The sequence below is a fragment of the Dendrobates tinctorius genome, unplaced genomic scaffold (assembly GCF_039654945.1).
Source record: "Dendrobates tinctorius isolate UK_male_01 unplaced genomic scaffold, ASM3965494v1 ptg000075l, whole genome shotgun sequence".
Classification (NCBI taxonomy): domain Eukaryota; kingdom Metazoa; phylum Chordata; class Amphibia; order Anura; family Dendrobatidae; genus Dendrobates; species Dendrobates tinctorius.
In genome coordinates this window covers 13,219,751-13,232,698 of record NW_027361743.1, presented here as the reverse complement: position 1 = coordinate 13,232,698, position 12,948 = coordinate 13,219,751, and the positions used below count along the sequence as shown (strand labels likewise).

Genomic DNA, 12,948 nt, shown 5'->3' with positions numbered 1-12,948 from the left:
ATCACCATCAGCCCCAGCGGTCTCTTTAAGCAGCGTCGGCTATCCCTTGCCGAATACCACAGGTGGCGTCACAAACTATATCTTATAAATTGTATTCCCCTTTTATCATCATTTTCTTTGGACGCCCAGAGCCACGGACTGGGTCACTGCTGCTGTGACATATCCCTTAAGAACCGGCCAGGTATCAAGTATCCACACGGCCCTGGCGGGCACTCCATAAACACCAGGGATTTCAATGAATAAGTTATACCGGTCTGGTCTGATGGGCGTCTCTGGTCTTGATCCGGCACCTACTCTCTTCTTGCGATGATGTCCTTTTTCCCGGCTTCCTGTGGATGATGCGTCCTATGTTATTCACAGTGTTTTCCATCAGGCTCCTGTGTAGCCTCACTTCTCTCTGCCCTGCCAAGTTGATATTTTTGGACAGATAAGACGAACATGTCTTGAACAGCCCGTCAAGCACAGTTATGGAGCGGTGACAATTTGGTGATTATATAAATTTGGTCTCAACTGTCTTTAAAGGACATTGTTCCAGGAGTCATGTTATTTTTAGAAAGAAGTGTCTCCTGCCAACCCTTCCAAAAAGACAAACCAATTCAGTCTTTTTTTAATTGTACAATCATGACTTGAACAATTAAGGTTTTTTTTCCACAAAGTACATTTTAATTAATAGATTTGGGAATAAAAAGTTTCACAATTGGATGTTTAAAAAAATGTTCCTGTGCTAAGATAATCTTATACATATGCCTCTGCTGTGTACTGTGTAATGACGGTGTATGACCGTGCAAGGACATGATCTGATCATACCACTTCTCCTGGCCAGAAGAGGAAGCAAAAGACAGGATACAGATACGACAGCATGGGATCACAGCTGATTATTTTTGTTAAGTAAAACATTTCCCTGCCTGTTTTTAACATGTTTTACCTCAAAGAAAGAATCAGCTGTTATGGAGACACAAGGGTCAGTGGGTGCTCTCATCCGCTGGCCCGACTGTCTTTAGAAAGACTGCATGGACCAGAGCTCATAAAACTGAGCACCCACTCTCTCTCCCCATGGGCAGAACACTACTCAGATAACAGAGAGTGAGGGTAAAACAGTTTGGCAATAATTTATTGAACCACCAACACACAATAGCATACAGACCAGTCCCAGCAAATACACAAGATGGTGCAAATTAGTCTCACCCTTCCGCTGACTTGCCGGGATTAGAGCTGCTTCCAGTGCCGAATACCTCCACCAGTGGCGCCCCTCATTTGGCAGGCCCCCACAGAGAGTAGGTAATGACAAGCTTAGGTAGCTAACTGAAAGCAGTGAGGTATGTGGCCAGGTGACCCGATTGTCCCAACCTGGATTCTTTAAGAGGTCTCTAGGGTTTCAGTGATGATTAATGAAGCAGTCCTGTGTTCTTCCAGCTGTTGCCGTAGTCCCCTAAGCTGATTTCCTGTAGAGTCACGTGGACCAGAAGAAAAAGTCTCTTTATATAGTTCATAGCTGGCATTCAACCAGCATCCAGAGAGAGATGTGAATGAGGCCAACCTGTATTGTTCGATTATGTAATCTATTTGCATAGTTTTCCTCCTTTGTTTGGAATGCCAAGAAACTGGCTGGCATGGCAATGTATGTAATCAACATATCAGCAAACCTCATTGCTCAGTGGCCATGCATTACTGTTTTGTAAGGATAACAGAAAATAAGCTGTAGGAGATAATATTAGAGGTAAATATTTGTCCTACAAGAAGAGTCAATATTTCAGACAACAGTTTATGATTCTAGGCCTACGTAATTTACGTCTGGCATAATTAAAAAGAAATGCTGTGTTGTCACAGCTGTGATCCCCTGCTGTAATGTCTGCTTCCTCCCTTTTCCTACCTTCCCTGCCCAGGAGATATGGTATAATCAGACCATGTTCCTGTACAGTCAGACAAAGACATCACACATAGCAGAGGCACCATCTCAGCTCAGGAAGTTTTCTTTTTAACACACCCAACTTTCTTTATTCCAAGATCTATTGATTAAAATTTACTTTGCCCATGGGACAAACCCTTTGAAGTGCTAACGAAGGCCTTTAGGGTTTGAGTAGCTTTTGAAATTTAAATTTGCTGGAGCCTCCCCTCCTGGGTAAAATATTAATGAGCGGAATGTTAGAATGATGAACCCCCAATTCCTTGGAAATAGCCTTATCACCTTTCACAGATTAATGGTCAACAACTGTTACATCTCCTACATTATTGCTGATGTCTTTCCTCCTTAGCAATGTGTTAACACACACCTGACAGCAAACAGTCAAAACTTCTGCTTTTATAGAGTGGATTACACTTCCTGATGAACAATTAATGTCATTTGATTAGCATGAGCTGGCTGATACTTACCACCTTCATTCTAGTCCACATGGATACGTTATATAAACACATACACTATATTGTCTAAACCATGTGAACACCGCCCCTCCTAATGCCACGTTCAGTATTTTACATCAGTATCTGTAAGCCAAAATCAGGACTGAAACACAGGAAAAGTATTATAGAAACACATCACCACTTCTGAATTTTTCACCCACTCCTGATTTTGGCTTATAAAAACCAAAACTGAATATGGTCTAACAACAGAGTTTAGATGTTTCAGTCATACTGATAATACATGTGCATAAAATCATGTAGACAGCCATACAATCTTCTTAGGCAACGAGAAGTCTTGTGACTTAGCAAAGCAGCGAAAGATATGACAACGCCATTATCGCGATATGGAAGTGTCTAGGAGTTACAAGGGTTTAGCTATGACGCGATAAACTACTGAAACTTGCTTGCAGTGTGGGTGTTAGTCAATTGCTGAAACTTGTAGTATGTAAAACCAACCTGTGGTGTTCTATGGCATCCCTTACTACACAGTCAAATAGGACTAAATATTCCCATAAGGAACATTGAGGGTTCACAAGATTTACAGTTTTACTGCACTTTGCAGGCAACGACGAGACAACATGAGTTAGAGCCTGAAACCAACATTCTATAAACGGCTGAAAAATCTCTAAATAACAGAAAAAATTATGCACAAAAAATTACTTGGATATTTATAAAAGGAAAAGAAATAACTGGTACAACTGCACATCCTAGTAATTAACAAATGAGGTGACAACCAGCAAAACTATGGCCAGAGATAAAATGGCTAAAGCTCTCTGTTAGAGGTTCAATTGCTTTTTCTTTTTCAATAGGCTAAAAACAATTATCTATAAATTCTCACTAAAAATGTTTGAAAATCAAAATGCTTTGAGCAAACTACTCTCAAAGTGTCTCCTACAGCAAATACAATTGGAAGTCGCTGCCAAAATAACGTTTGTCCCTTGGCTATAATTCATCATATCCTGATGGCGTGATCTTTATAAAAATAGTAATGTTTACAAAGTGCGGGTTATGGGTGACTAGTTGTAAGGAGATGATGCCAGGAAGAATTTTGCTTGTGTCTGCAGAAATGCCAAGGACATGCAAACAAGTAGAAGCTGGATCTACTGCTTGTGTGTCTGCATTTCAGGCATTCCTTGGTTAAACAAAGTGGCAATTGAATGTTTGTGTGTATATACATATAAATATATTTTAATATTAAAAATACATAATTATAACTGCACACAAAGCCCAAAATGTAAAATTGACTGTAACCAACATTTGTTTTTTTTATTTTTCCTTTTCTCAAATGTGCCAACTAGATCAGTCACTGCACTATTTGCTTGTTACTAAGAATGGGAGTAAAGAAAAATTTTTGGCAGCTCACCGTCCTCGTCTCACTCCAGGAGTCCGTCCGTCAACCAGGGTCGCGGCTTGGCAGCCACAGCAACAGAATCCAAGAAAATATGTATGACCTGGCGATGAAGAATCCGCTGCACTTTCAGAGGTCTTGTATATAAAACTTCAGCTTTATTGAAAATATAAGAAAAAAAATGATAAAAGAGCACAGTTGTATGCAGTCAGATCAACCAGTGGATATCTAGAACCAACATGTTTCGGCCTGTAACAAAGGTACCATGATTAAGGTCTTTGTTACAGGTCGAAACATGTTGGTTCTAGATATCCACTGGTTGATCTGACTGCATACAACTGTGCTCTTTTATCATTTTTTTCTTATATTTTCATTAAAACTGAAGTTTTAAATACAAGACCTCTGAAAGTGCAGCGGATTCTTCATCGCTGGGTTATACATATTTTCTAAGAATGGGAGTGTGTTCAGATATAACGTCGCGGAAATTTATAATCCAGATTTTCCATCCTGGCAAAGTCGATGATCTCTTTTTAGTCTCATCCACGAATTGCAAATAAAAGGGTACTCTGGCTGTAGAATTTATTTCCTGGCTAGGTCGACCAAACAAGGCAAATCTTTAATTGTTCGACCACCACAATTGTATAGCAGACCAATGGCCTTCCCCGTTAACCTCCCTCTTCAAAATCACTGAAGGAGAGCTCACTCATTTCTCCAAATCACACCTCACCACTTGTGAACTTGACCCCATCCCACCTCCTCCCCAACCTCACCACCACCCTTATCCCATCCCTAACCGATCACTTCAACCTATCACTAACTCCTAGTACCTTCCCTTTTGGTTTCAAAAATGTCATAATCACGCTTATCCTCAAAAAACCATCCCTCGACCCAACCACTATAGCTATCGCCTCATATCGCTGCTTCCAAATTCTTCTAGCAGCATGTTCATGCTGAACTTTCCTCCCACTTCTCATCTAACTCGCTCTTCAACATCCAATATTCTGGCTTCTGCCCCCATCATTCCACTGAAAGTGCCCTGACCAAAATTACTAATTACTTACAGACAAAGCTAACAATTTTCTATTCTCTTTCTTCTAGACCTGTCCTCTGCCTTTGACACATTTGACCACTACCTCCTACCACAGAGTCTCTCTTCCTTTGACATCAAAGACTTTGCCCTACCCTGAATCTCCTCATACCTTTCCAACCGCACATTTAGAGTCTCCTACTCCCACACTACCTCCTAATGCCACCCTCTCTCTGTTGGTGTCCATCAAGGTTCTGTACTAGGACCCCTACTCTTCTCCATCTATACCCTTGGCCTGGGACAACTAAAAGCCCTATCTCTTCCAGTACCACCTACACGCTGATGACACTCTACTTCTCTGGCCTAGACGGCAACCCACTGCAGTCCAGAAAACCAAAGTGAATCATCAATATCCTCCTACTCTCGCTTTCTCAAGCTCAATGTGGACAAATCTGAACTCATCAGCTTTCCTCCATCTCGCGTATCTTCCCTACCTGATCTAGATCACAAAAAGTCAGCTGCCTTGGAGTAACCCTGTACTCTACTCGGTCCTTCAAACCACACATCGAAGCTCTCGCCACCTCCTATTGCCTCCAGCTCAAAGGTATTTCCAGAATCAGTCCTTTCCTCAACCGTCAATCCACTAAAATGCTTGTGCATGCCCTCATCTCCTGCCTCGACTATTGCAATATCCTCCTCTGTGGCCCACCTGCTAAAACTCTTGCACCTCTCAATTTTTTTTTTAAATAATCTCGTTCCTTTTCAATGCAATTTGTCCATCTGCCAACAAGCTTTAGCATTCCCTTGTTAAAAAATGTTTTCGGCTGAGCAGCGAGCAACAATCGCACTGCAGTCTTCACCTCTTCACAAGATGTGAGTTTTTGTCCTCGTATGGCTTCTTTCAGGGAACCAAACAGGTCCAATGTGAAGTGATCATGACTATGGGTAGGAGGTAACACCTTTCTTACCAGTCGTGGGTGGGCATCTGGCTACTTCATGGCTTACACTTGTGCCACCTTTCTAAGTCTCTATCCATTTATACATACATTTCTTCAAGACAAAATACTTTTCCCATACTGTGCACAAAATCTTTGATAAGTATCAGCACTAGATGCAGTCTCAGAAAACAAAAAAGAGACATCATATGCTGATCTTCTTCCCTACAAATGACAAGTAGGACAGCCGTAGTTTCTCGCACCGAAGTCACAAACGAACTGACTTAACGCGTTCAAAGTAGCAGTGACTGGGGAGACAGCGACCTTGTTCGGAAAGTACTGATAAGATAGTGTGGCCAACATAAGAGGTTTTAAATATACACAAAGTGCAAATTTTTTTTTATTGTACAGCCACTTTTAACTACTTCCGGACCACATATAGATGTTAGACATCTGGACAGTCCACATTCAACTCTGCACTGACATTCTAAAATGCTGCTGCATAGTAGAGCAGCTGTACAAGATCGCAGCTGCAGGGAGCTGGCTGTTGGACACAGCCAGAGTCTGCATAAAGCGCACAGATCTGGTTTATTACCATCTCTGCTTTCTGAATAACTGTACAGCTCTAGCAAAAATTAAGAGACCACTCCACCGTTTTATAAAAATCAGCTTCTCTACATGCCTGACAGCCATTCCATTCCAGTGTCAGTTGAATTCCAACCAGAGTACACCTCATTCTACTTAATGTGCTTCTGATTAGGTCATCACCTGAACCAAATCTTATTTAACGAAGGAAAGTATAAAAACCCCTGCTGTGGTGTTCACAATCCTCTTGCAATAGGACAAGCTGGATGGCAAAACAAGTGCTAGTAATATCCCAAAAGTAATAAGAATGAAAAAATAACTTTTAACCATGCCAAAGGAGTTGAAAAGAAGTCTTGAGTGAGGAAAAGAAGGGCTCAATTCTGGCTTTACAAGCAGAGGGATACATTGAGTGTCATGTTGCCTACATCCTTAGAATTTCTAAGATGGTAGTCCATTACAACATGGTCAAGCAGCAGACATTGGGGACAACAAAGCTACAGACCTTCAGAGGGCAAAAACGACTCTCCACTGACCGGGATGACCGTCATCTTATTCGAATGTCACTCAGCAACTACAGGATGACATCAAGTGACCTACAAAAGGAATGGCAAATGGCAGCTGGGGTGAATTGCACGGCAAGAAGAGTTCGTAACAGGCTCCTAGAGGCAGGGCTCAAGTCATGTAAAGCTAGAAAAAGCCTTTCATCAATGAGAAGTAAAGGAGAGCCAGGCTGAAGTTTGCCAAAGACCATAAGGATTGGACCATAGAGGACTGGAGTAAGGTAATCTTCTCTGATGAGTCTAATTTTCAGCTTTGCCCAACACCTGGTCGTCTAATGGTTAGATGGAGACCTGGAGAGGTGTACAAGCCATAATGTCTTGCACCCACTGTGAAATTTGGTGAAGGATCGGTGATGGTCTGGGGATGCTTCAGCAAGGCTGGAATTGGGCAGGTTAATCTTTGCGAAGGACGTATGAATCAAGCCGCATACAAGGTTATCCTGGAAAAACAGTTGATTCCTTCTGCTCAGGCAGTGTTTCCCAACTCTGAGGACTGTTTTTCCAGCATGACAATGCGCCATGCCACACAGCTAGGCCAATCAATGTGTGGTACAAAGTCCAGAAATATAAGGCGAGCACCATCACAATAGTCCACACATCCGAACCATCATACGTGTATAAAAGAGACGCAGCCGGCAATACAACTGTTTTACCCTTAGGTGCACATTCATGGAAAATAAGCTAATCCACATAGCAATAAATGTAGTAGAGTATAAGTGTATAGAAATAACATAGGAGTTATGCCACATGTGGCACCGAAAAAAAATGCAAAAATTCTTTGAATATTCAAATGAGAAAAAATTACAGCTCTTTACATCGCAATACGATAAATTGGTTAATATGAAACTTTTTACAGAATATACATTTTTTTACAAAAAATTAGATTAAAAAGTAATCAACAACTCAAATGTGCTCCAAAATTGCACCAAGGAAAAGGAAAACTGCTAGTCGTCTTTCCAAATAAAAAACAAGTCCTCACTCAGCTATGTCATGGCAATGGAGATATAAACATTTGAGAAGTCTTTAAATACGGCATAAAAAACAAAGCTATAAAAATAATACAAATAAACCTAAATAATACTGATATGGCCGCAATCCCATAAAGAAGCAACGCTGAACAATCGTAACTGGAGTGAGAACTTTAGGAGTTCTTCTCTTTCAGACAATCTTTCTGCTCGTCTTAAAAAATGTTGGGGGTTTTCAATTGCTCGGAACTTCCCTGAATATATATGAAACCAGCATTAGAGGCGAAACAAGTAATTAACCAGTGTTTCCTAGAAGGAGCAGATCTTCACATAAAAGAACATAAAAAATAAACATTTAAATTAATTTTACAAACATATGAAATTTATTTTACAGCTATGTTAAATAACTTTTTGTCACTTTGTACAGATAAAACAAATATAATGGTTATAGCCTTTTAGTGTCTAGTACATTGCCAGTATCATGACATTTACACTTGGCTATGCCTTAGGCCGGGATCACACATGCGAGAAGCTCGGACGAGTCTCACATCTTAATACCCGGCACTGCTGCCGGCACTCAGGAGCGGAGAGTGCGGCTGCATTGAAATACATGCATGCCGCCGCACGCTCCGCTCCCGAGTGCTGGCGGCAGTGACGGGTATTAAGATGCGAGACTCGTCCGAGTTTTTTGCATGTGTGATCCCGGCCTTATTCAAACATCTGTTACACGTTTTTGATAAGTATGTGCTGCCAGGTACACAGGTATGCCAAGATTTATACAACCAAGCTAGGTCATTCATTGGTACCATGTCCTCTTCCAAACGCATAATTCAAAGTTACGTGTGAACAAGTTGTTCTAGTGCCACCATGATGTATTCTCACTGGCCGTTTGCTCCGGAGAAATACGAGAAAAACAGACCCAAAATAACCCAATCGTAAGAATCTAAAATATTCAAATAGCTCTCCCACCTATGAAATTGGAATGGCGAACATTTGTACGATCCTTTGCGAATTGTACAGCATTTGAAGGTTGGTCTTCGCTGGTTATGCAGATCTCTATTTAGAGTTAAAATATCCATGTCTAATGAATGTTCTCTTGAAGCATAAGATATATCATATATCACACATTTAAGTAGAAAAAAACAAATTGCAAATGTATACAAAAAAAAAAACCCATACTCAAATAGTCCAATAAAAATATCCTAACACCCATGGAGACTCTTGAAAACAAAAGTCTAACCCTACAGTCTTTTGCGGTTTCACTACTTCTGTCCTACTGGCTAGAAAAACGGGGCAGGTGGACACACGACTGCAGGTTTAGACTACAGTTATGGGGTTAGACAAAATCCTTTTAACCTAAATAATCCCTAAGATCTGCAGATATAAGGCACCTCTTACCAAAACAATATGTTATTCATATATCAGGTTCTTTTTCTAAAAAAAAAAAAAAAAATAAAATAAAAACAATGCGAAGTTTAAAGCTATTAAAAGTTTTAAAAAGGAATATAAACTCTAATAAATATCAATTTTTTTTTTTTACAATTATCAACTTGAGGTTTTAAAAACAGTGCAGATAAAAATCAAACTGCAGCACAATGAATAAATACAGAAAATATAAAGGTCTATAATACTAATAATAATTAAAAAAAAAAAGACCATCAAAAATATCCTTGCGTCTGGCTCTTTACAATCAATCCATCTGCTTCTGCAATCTTTTCGTGAAAAGGTCAACCCTAAATAAGCTAATAACAGGCAACAATGTGGGTGGGATCACGGCAATCGGCTTAACTTTGCTTGGGATTAAGAGCAATCGCTCAAATCTACTGCAGCGCCCCCGGAGGGGAAATTGAGAATTACACCATTCTTACTAATAGCCATCGTAGGTTTCTCTAGTGCATGAATATGCTGGATCCTCCAGAGAGACTGTCATTTTATTGGGATCTTTGGGATTATTAAAAAGGGATTGTCTGCTACTGGGTAATCCCATATTAATGGCTCCAAGATGCTGCTTAAATTAAATAAAATCTATACATACCTCCCAGACTGGCACTGCAGCTCTCTTTCCAGTGTTCTTCCACTAGTAAGGAACTGTGAGTGCTGCAGCTGATCAACAACTGCTGATTGGCTGCAGCAGTCCTAAAATATTGTTTATGTCAAGAGTAGAGATGAGCGAATTTGTTCAGATTCAGTTCCGAACACGATCGGACTCGAATATTGTTTTTGCAATATTCATCGAAAACAGCCGAACGTCATTAGAGTCAATGGGAGTAAAAATTACCGAATATGTTCGGAACCGGTCATAAGACATACATTCGGCGCGAATAGTGCTCGAATATAGCTGGAATATGTCAAAATCAGATTCGGGGCCAAAATCCAAACAAATTCGCTCATCTCTAGTCAAGAGTCCAACAGGGGACACCGGACTTAAGAGTGGAGGCAAGTACAGTTATTTTATTTTTATTTATGCAGCAACCTAAGTCCATTAACTCAGATTCCTTAATAACTACTTTAAAATTGCTTTTCTAAAATTTGAGAATTCTCTTAAGTCAGACATATTTCTGTAATAGTAGAATGCAACTGCTATATTTAAAAAAGAAAACCAGCGTCCTTATAAGTCGTTCATTTTCTGGATTTGTAATGACTGGATATTTTTACATTTCTATAGTCACACTGGGTTAAAAAGTTGTCAATGCAAAATTAAACATTATAAAAATGTATTTATTTATAAAAAAAAAAAAAAAAGTAAAAAATATGAATAAATATCAAGTCACTGAAAACTAAAACAGATTTCCACGTGTTCTATGTTTAGAGTGTAACTGGTGCGCATAGCAGCTTCCTTATAAAAAAAAAGGTGTCCAAGGCAAATAGCTGGCAAGCTGGGAGTAGGAACCTGAATGTGGCATATATTGGTCAAAAAGAAAAAAAAAAAAAAGTTTAAAATAAATTTCATTAAAAAAAAAAAATAATATGGATAAAACGTAGTTTCTTCATTTTCTATAAAAAAGGCAATGTGGTTGTTGGTTGTGTTCAATCTCTGGATAGTTCCTCAGGCATGTACTGCAGGGGTGTGGCCGGCTCCGGAGGCGTCTCGTCATCCTTCATAGCGCTATTCTCCAAGCCTCCACTAGTCTGTGCTGGCGTAGGCTCCATACGGTAAGTTGCTGTACTGCAGTACATAATGAATCCCACCATGATCACAACGAATGCTATGATGTAAAGAAGAGAGAACTACAAAAAAAATATATATATATTATTTAGACTCACATTTTCATGCTCTTAAAAAGTAATCATCATTTCAAAAAACTTTGCAGAATAAACTGGACGTCACATGACTTGTATCCGGCATTTTTCAGTCTACAGGCTCACTCTCAATTTGCAATCCACTCTGAGCTGGTGAGAGAATACTAGCAGCAGTGATCTCAGCACACAAGGAGGGATTCCTGCTCTTTATTCATTTTTTAGCCTAAAAAGACAAGCTGCAGCAGCATGAAGGAAACTACAAAGAAAAGCAGAGCTGTCTGGTTGTGAATCAGCTCTGGATTGACGTATCTGTTTGGTTAGATGCTTCACACTGATCTTTGTATTTTTCCCTCTGCCTGTTTCCTCTTCCTGCTCCCCTATCTATAAAGTATAAGGACACCACAGTGAGTGTGCAGTTTGTCTTATCTGACCAAGATGGATTTGTGCATTCCCCCCCAGCGTGAATGACAAGAGGTAGGGGAAGAAATGTCTTATAAATGGTGAAAGAAGCAGATTTCTCAGAAAATATATATTGAAAAGTATATTCCAACTATTGTTGAAAGTACAGCTCCGTTTTAAGACATATTTCACTATTTTCTTAAAAGTTGGATGCTTTTGACACCCCCTTTTTTTGTTTGAGAAGTTAAAAATAACGATCCCATCATGTCCTACTATCCAAATCCCCACCTACAATCTGAGAAGGTAGCTAGTAGTGATGAGCAAGTATACTCGTTGCTCGGGTCTCCCCGAGCATGCTCAGGTGTCCTCCGAGTATTTTGGCGTGCTCGGAGATTTAGTTTTCGTCGCCTCAGCTGCATGATTTGCGGCTGCTGGACAGCCTGAATACATGTGAGGAATGCCTGTTTGTTAGGGAATTCCCACATGTATTCAGCCTGTCTACAAGTCGCAAATCATGCAGCTGAGACGACGAAAACTACATCTCCGAGCACGGCAAAATACTCGGAGGACACCCGAGCATGCTTGAGAAAACCCAAACAATGATGCTACTCGCCTATCACTAGTAGCTAGGAGTAACTGTTCAATGATCTTGCAGCGCCTCCACAAGGGAAAACATACAATTATGAAATGCTTGTCAAAAATCAACGGTCACTCCATGTAATGCATGGACATATCGTTGTAATTCCAAAAGCAGATCCTATAGCTTTCTGGGAGACAAGCTGCCAACAGAGGATTTCGACATCAGTTCTATCAAGCCAAGCGCTCCAGTGTATGGATGAGTGTGGGGAAATAGTGGTCGGCAAAACGTTTGGTTTAGAAGGCTTTAGGGTTTTCTAGACCTGACTACTTTCCGATGGCTGATGCTGGTCAGGCATGTTGATGACAACATGACTGATTCTTTCACTTTTCACAGGAGACAAGTTGGAAACAGAGGGTTTTGGCAGCTAACTATCCTTTTTTACTCCCAGCAAGCATGTTAATGGTGTGGCCAAGAAAAAAAAAATAGCTGGCTTCCAAACGAGTGGGCCAACAGCTATCTAAAAAGTATGGCCACTATGAGATTACAACTGCCGGGCTGTACACAGGTGTCTTTTTCCTACACAAAGCCCATATCACTACCTACAATCAGAGAAGTTACAATAGGAAGAAGAGACATTTAAAGATGATGAAAATAATGAACTATTGTCAGAGGTCGTTCTTACATTGTACCCAAATAAAAAGAGGCCAAAGAAGAGGCTGTAGAGATCAGCGGTCAGGATACCCAGGTTAACAGAAGTGGCACTGGTGACTCTTATGACAATAGGCATCACACTGTACAGTCCGAACATGCAAAGAGCAAAAACAGCAAACAGCAAACCTGGAATACAAGCAAAAACATTGACATTATGACACAATATGGAAGTAAGCGCGACTTTCAATGAAATGACCATCA

The 12,948-nt window shown here is 40.2% G+C and overlaps 1 protein-coding gene across 4 annotated transcripts in view; it reads right to left on the bottom strand.

The window, feature by feature from the left end:
• Positions 1-9,730: 9,730 nt before the first annotated feature.
• SLC35F2 (solute carrier family 35 member F2) overlaps positions 9,731-12,948 on the bottom strand; it is an 87,594-nt gene continuing 84,376 nt past the window's right edge. For all 4 annotated transcript variants that reach the window (XM_073583004.1, XM_073583005.1, XM_073583003.1 and 1 more), the window contains 2 exons: positions 12,719-12,873; positions 9,731-11,045 (listed from right to left, as the gene is read on the bottom strand). In XM_073583004.1, coding sequence (XP_073439105.1) covers positions 10,845-11,045; positions 12,719-12,873 — 356 coding nt within the window. In that variant the 3' untranslated portion in view covers positions 9,731-10,844. The remainder of the gene's footprint in view (positions 11,046-12,718; positions 12,874-12,948) is intronic.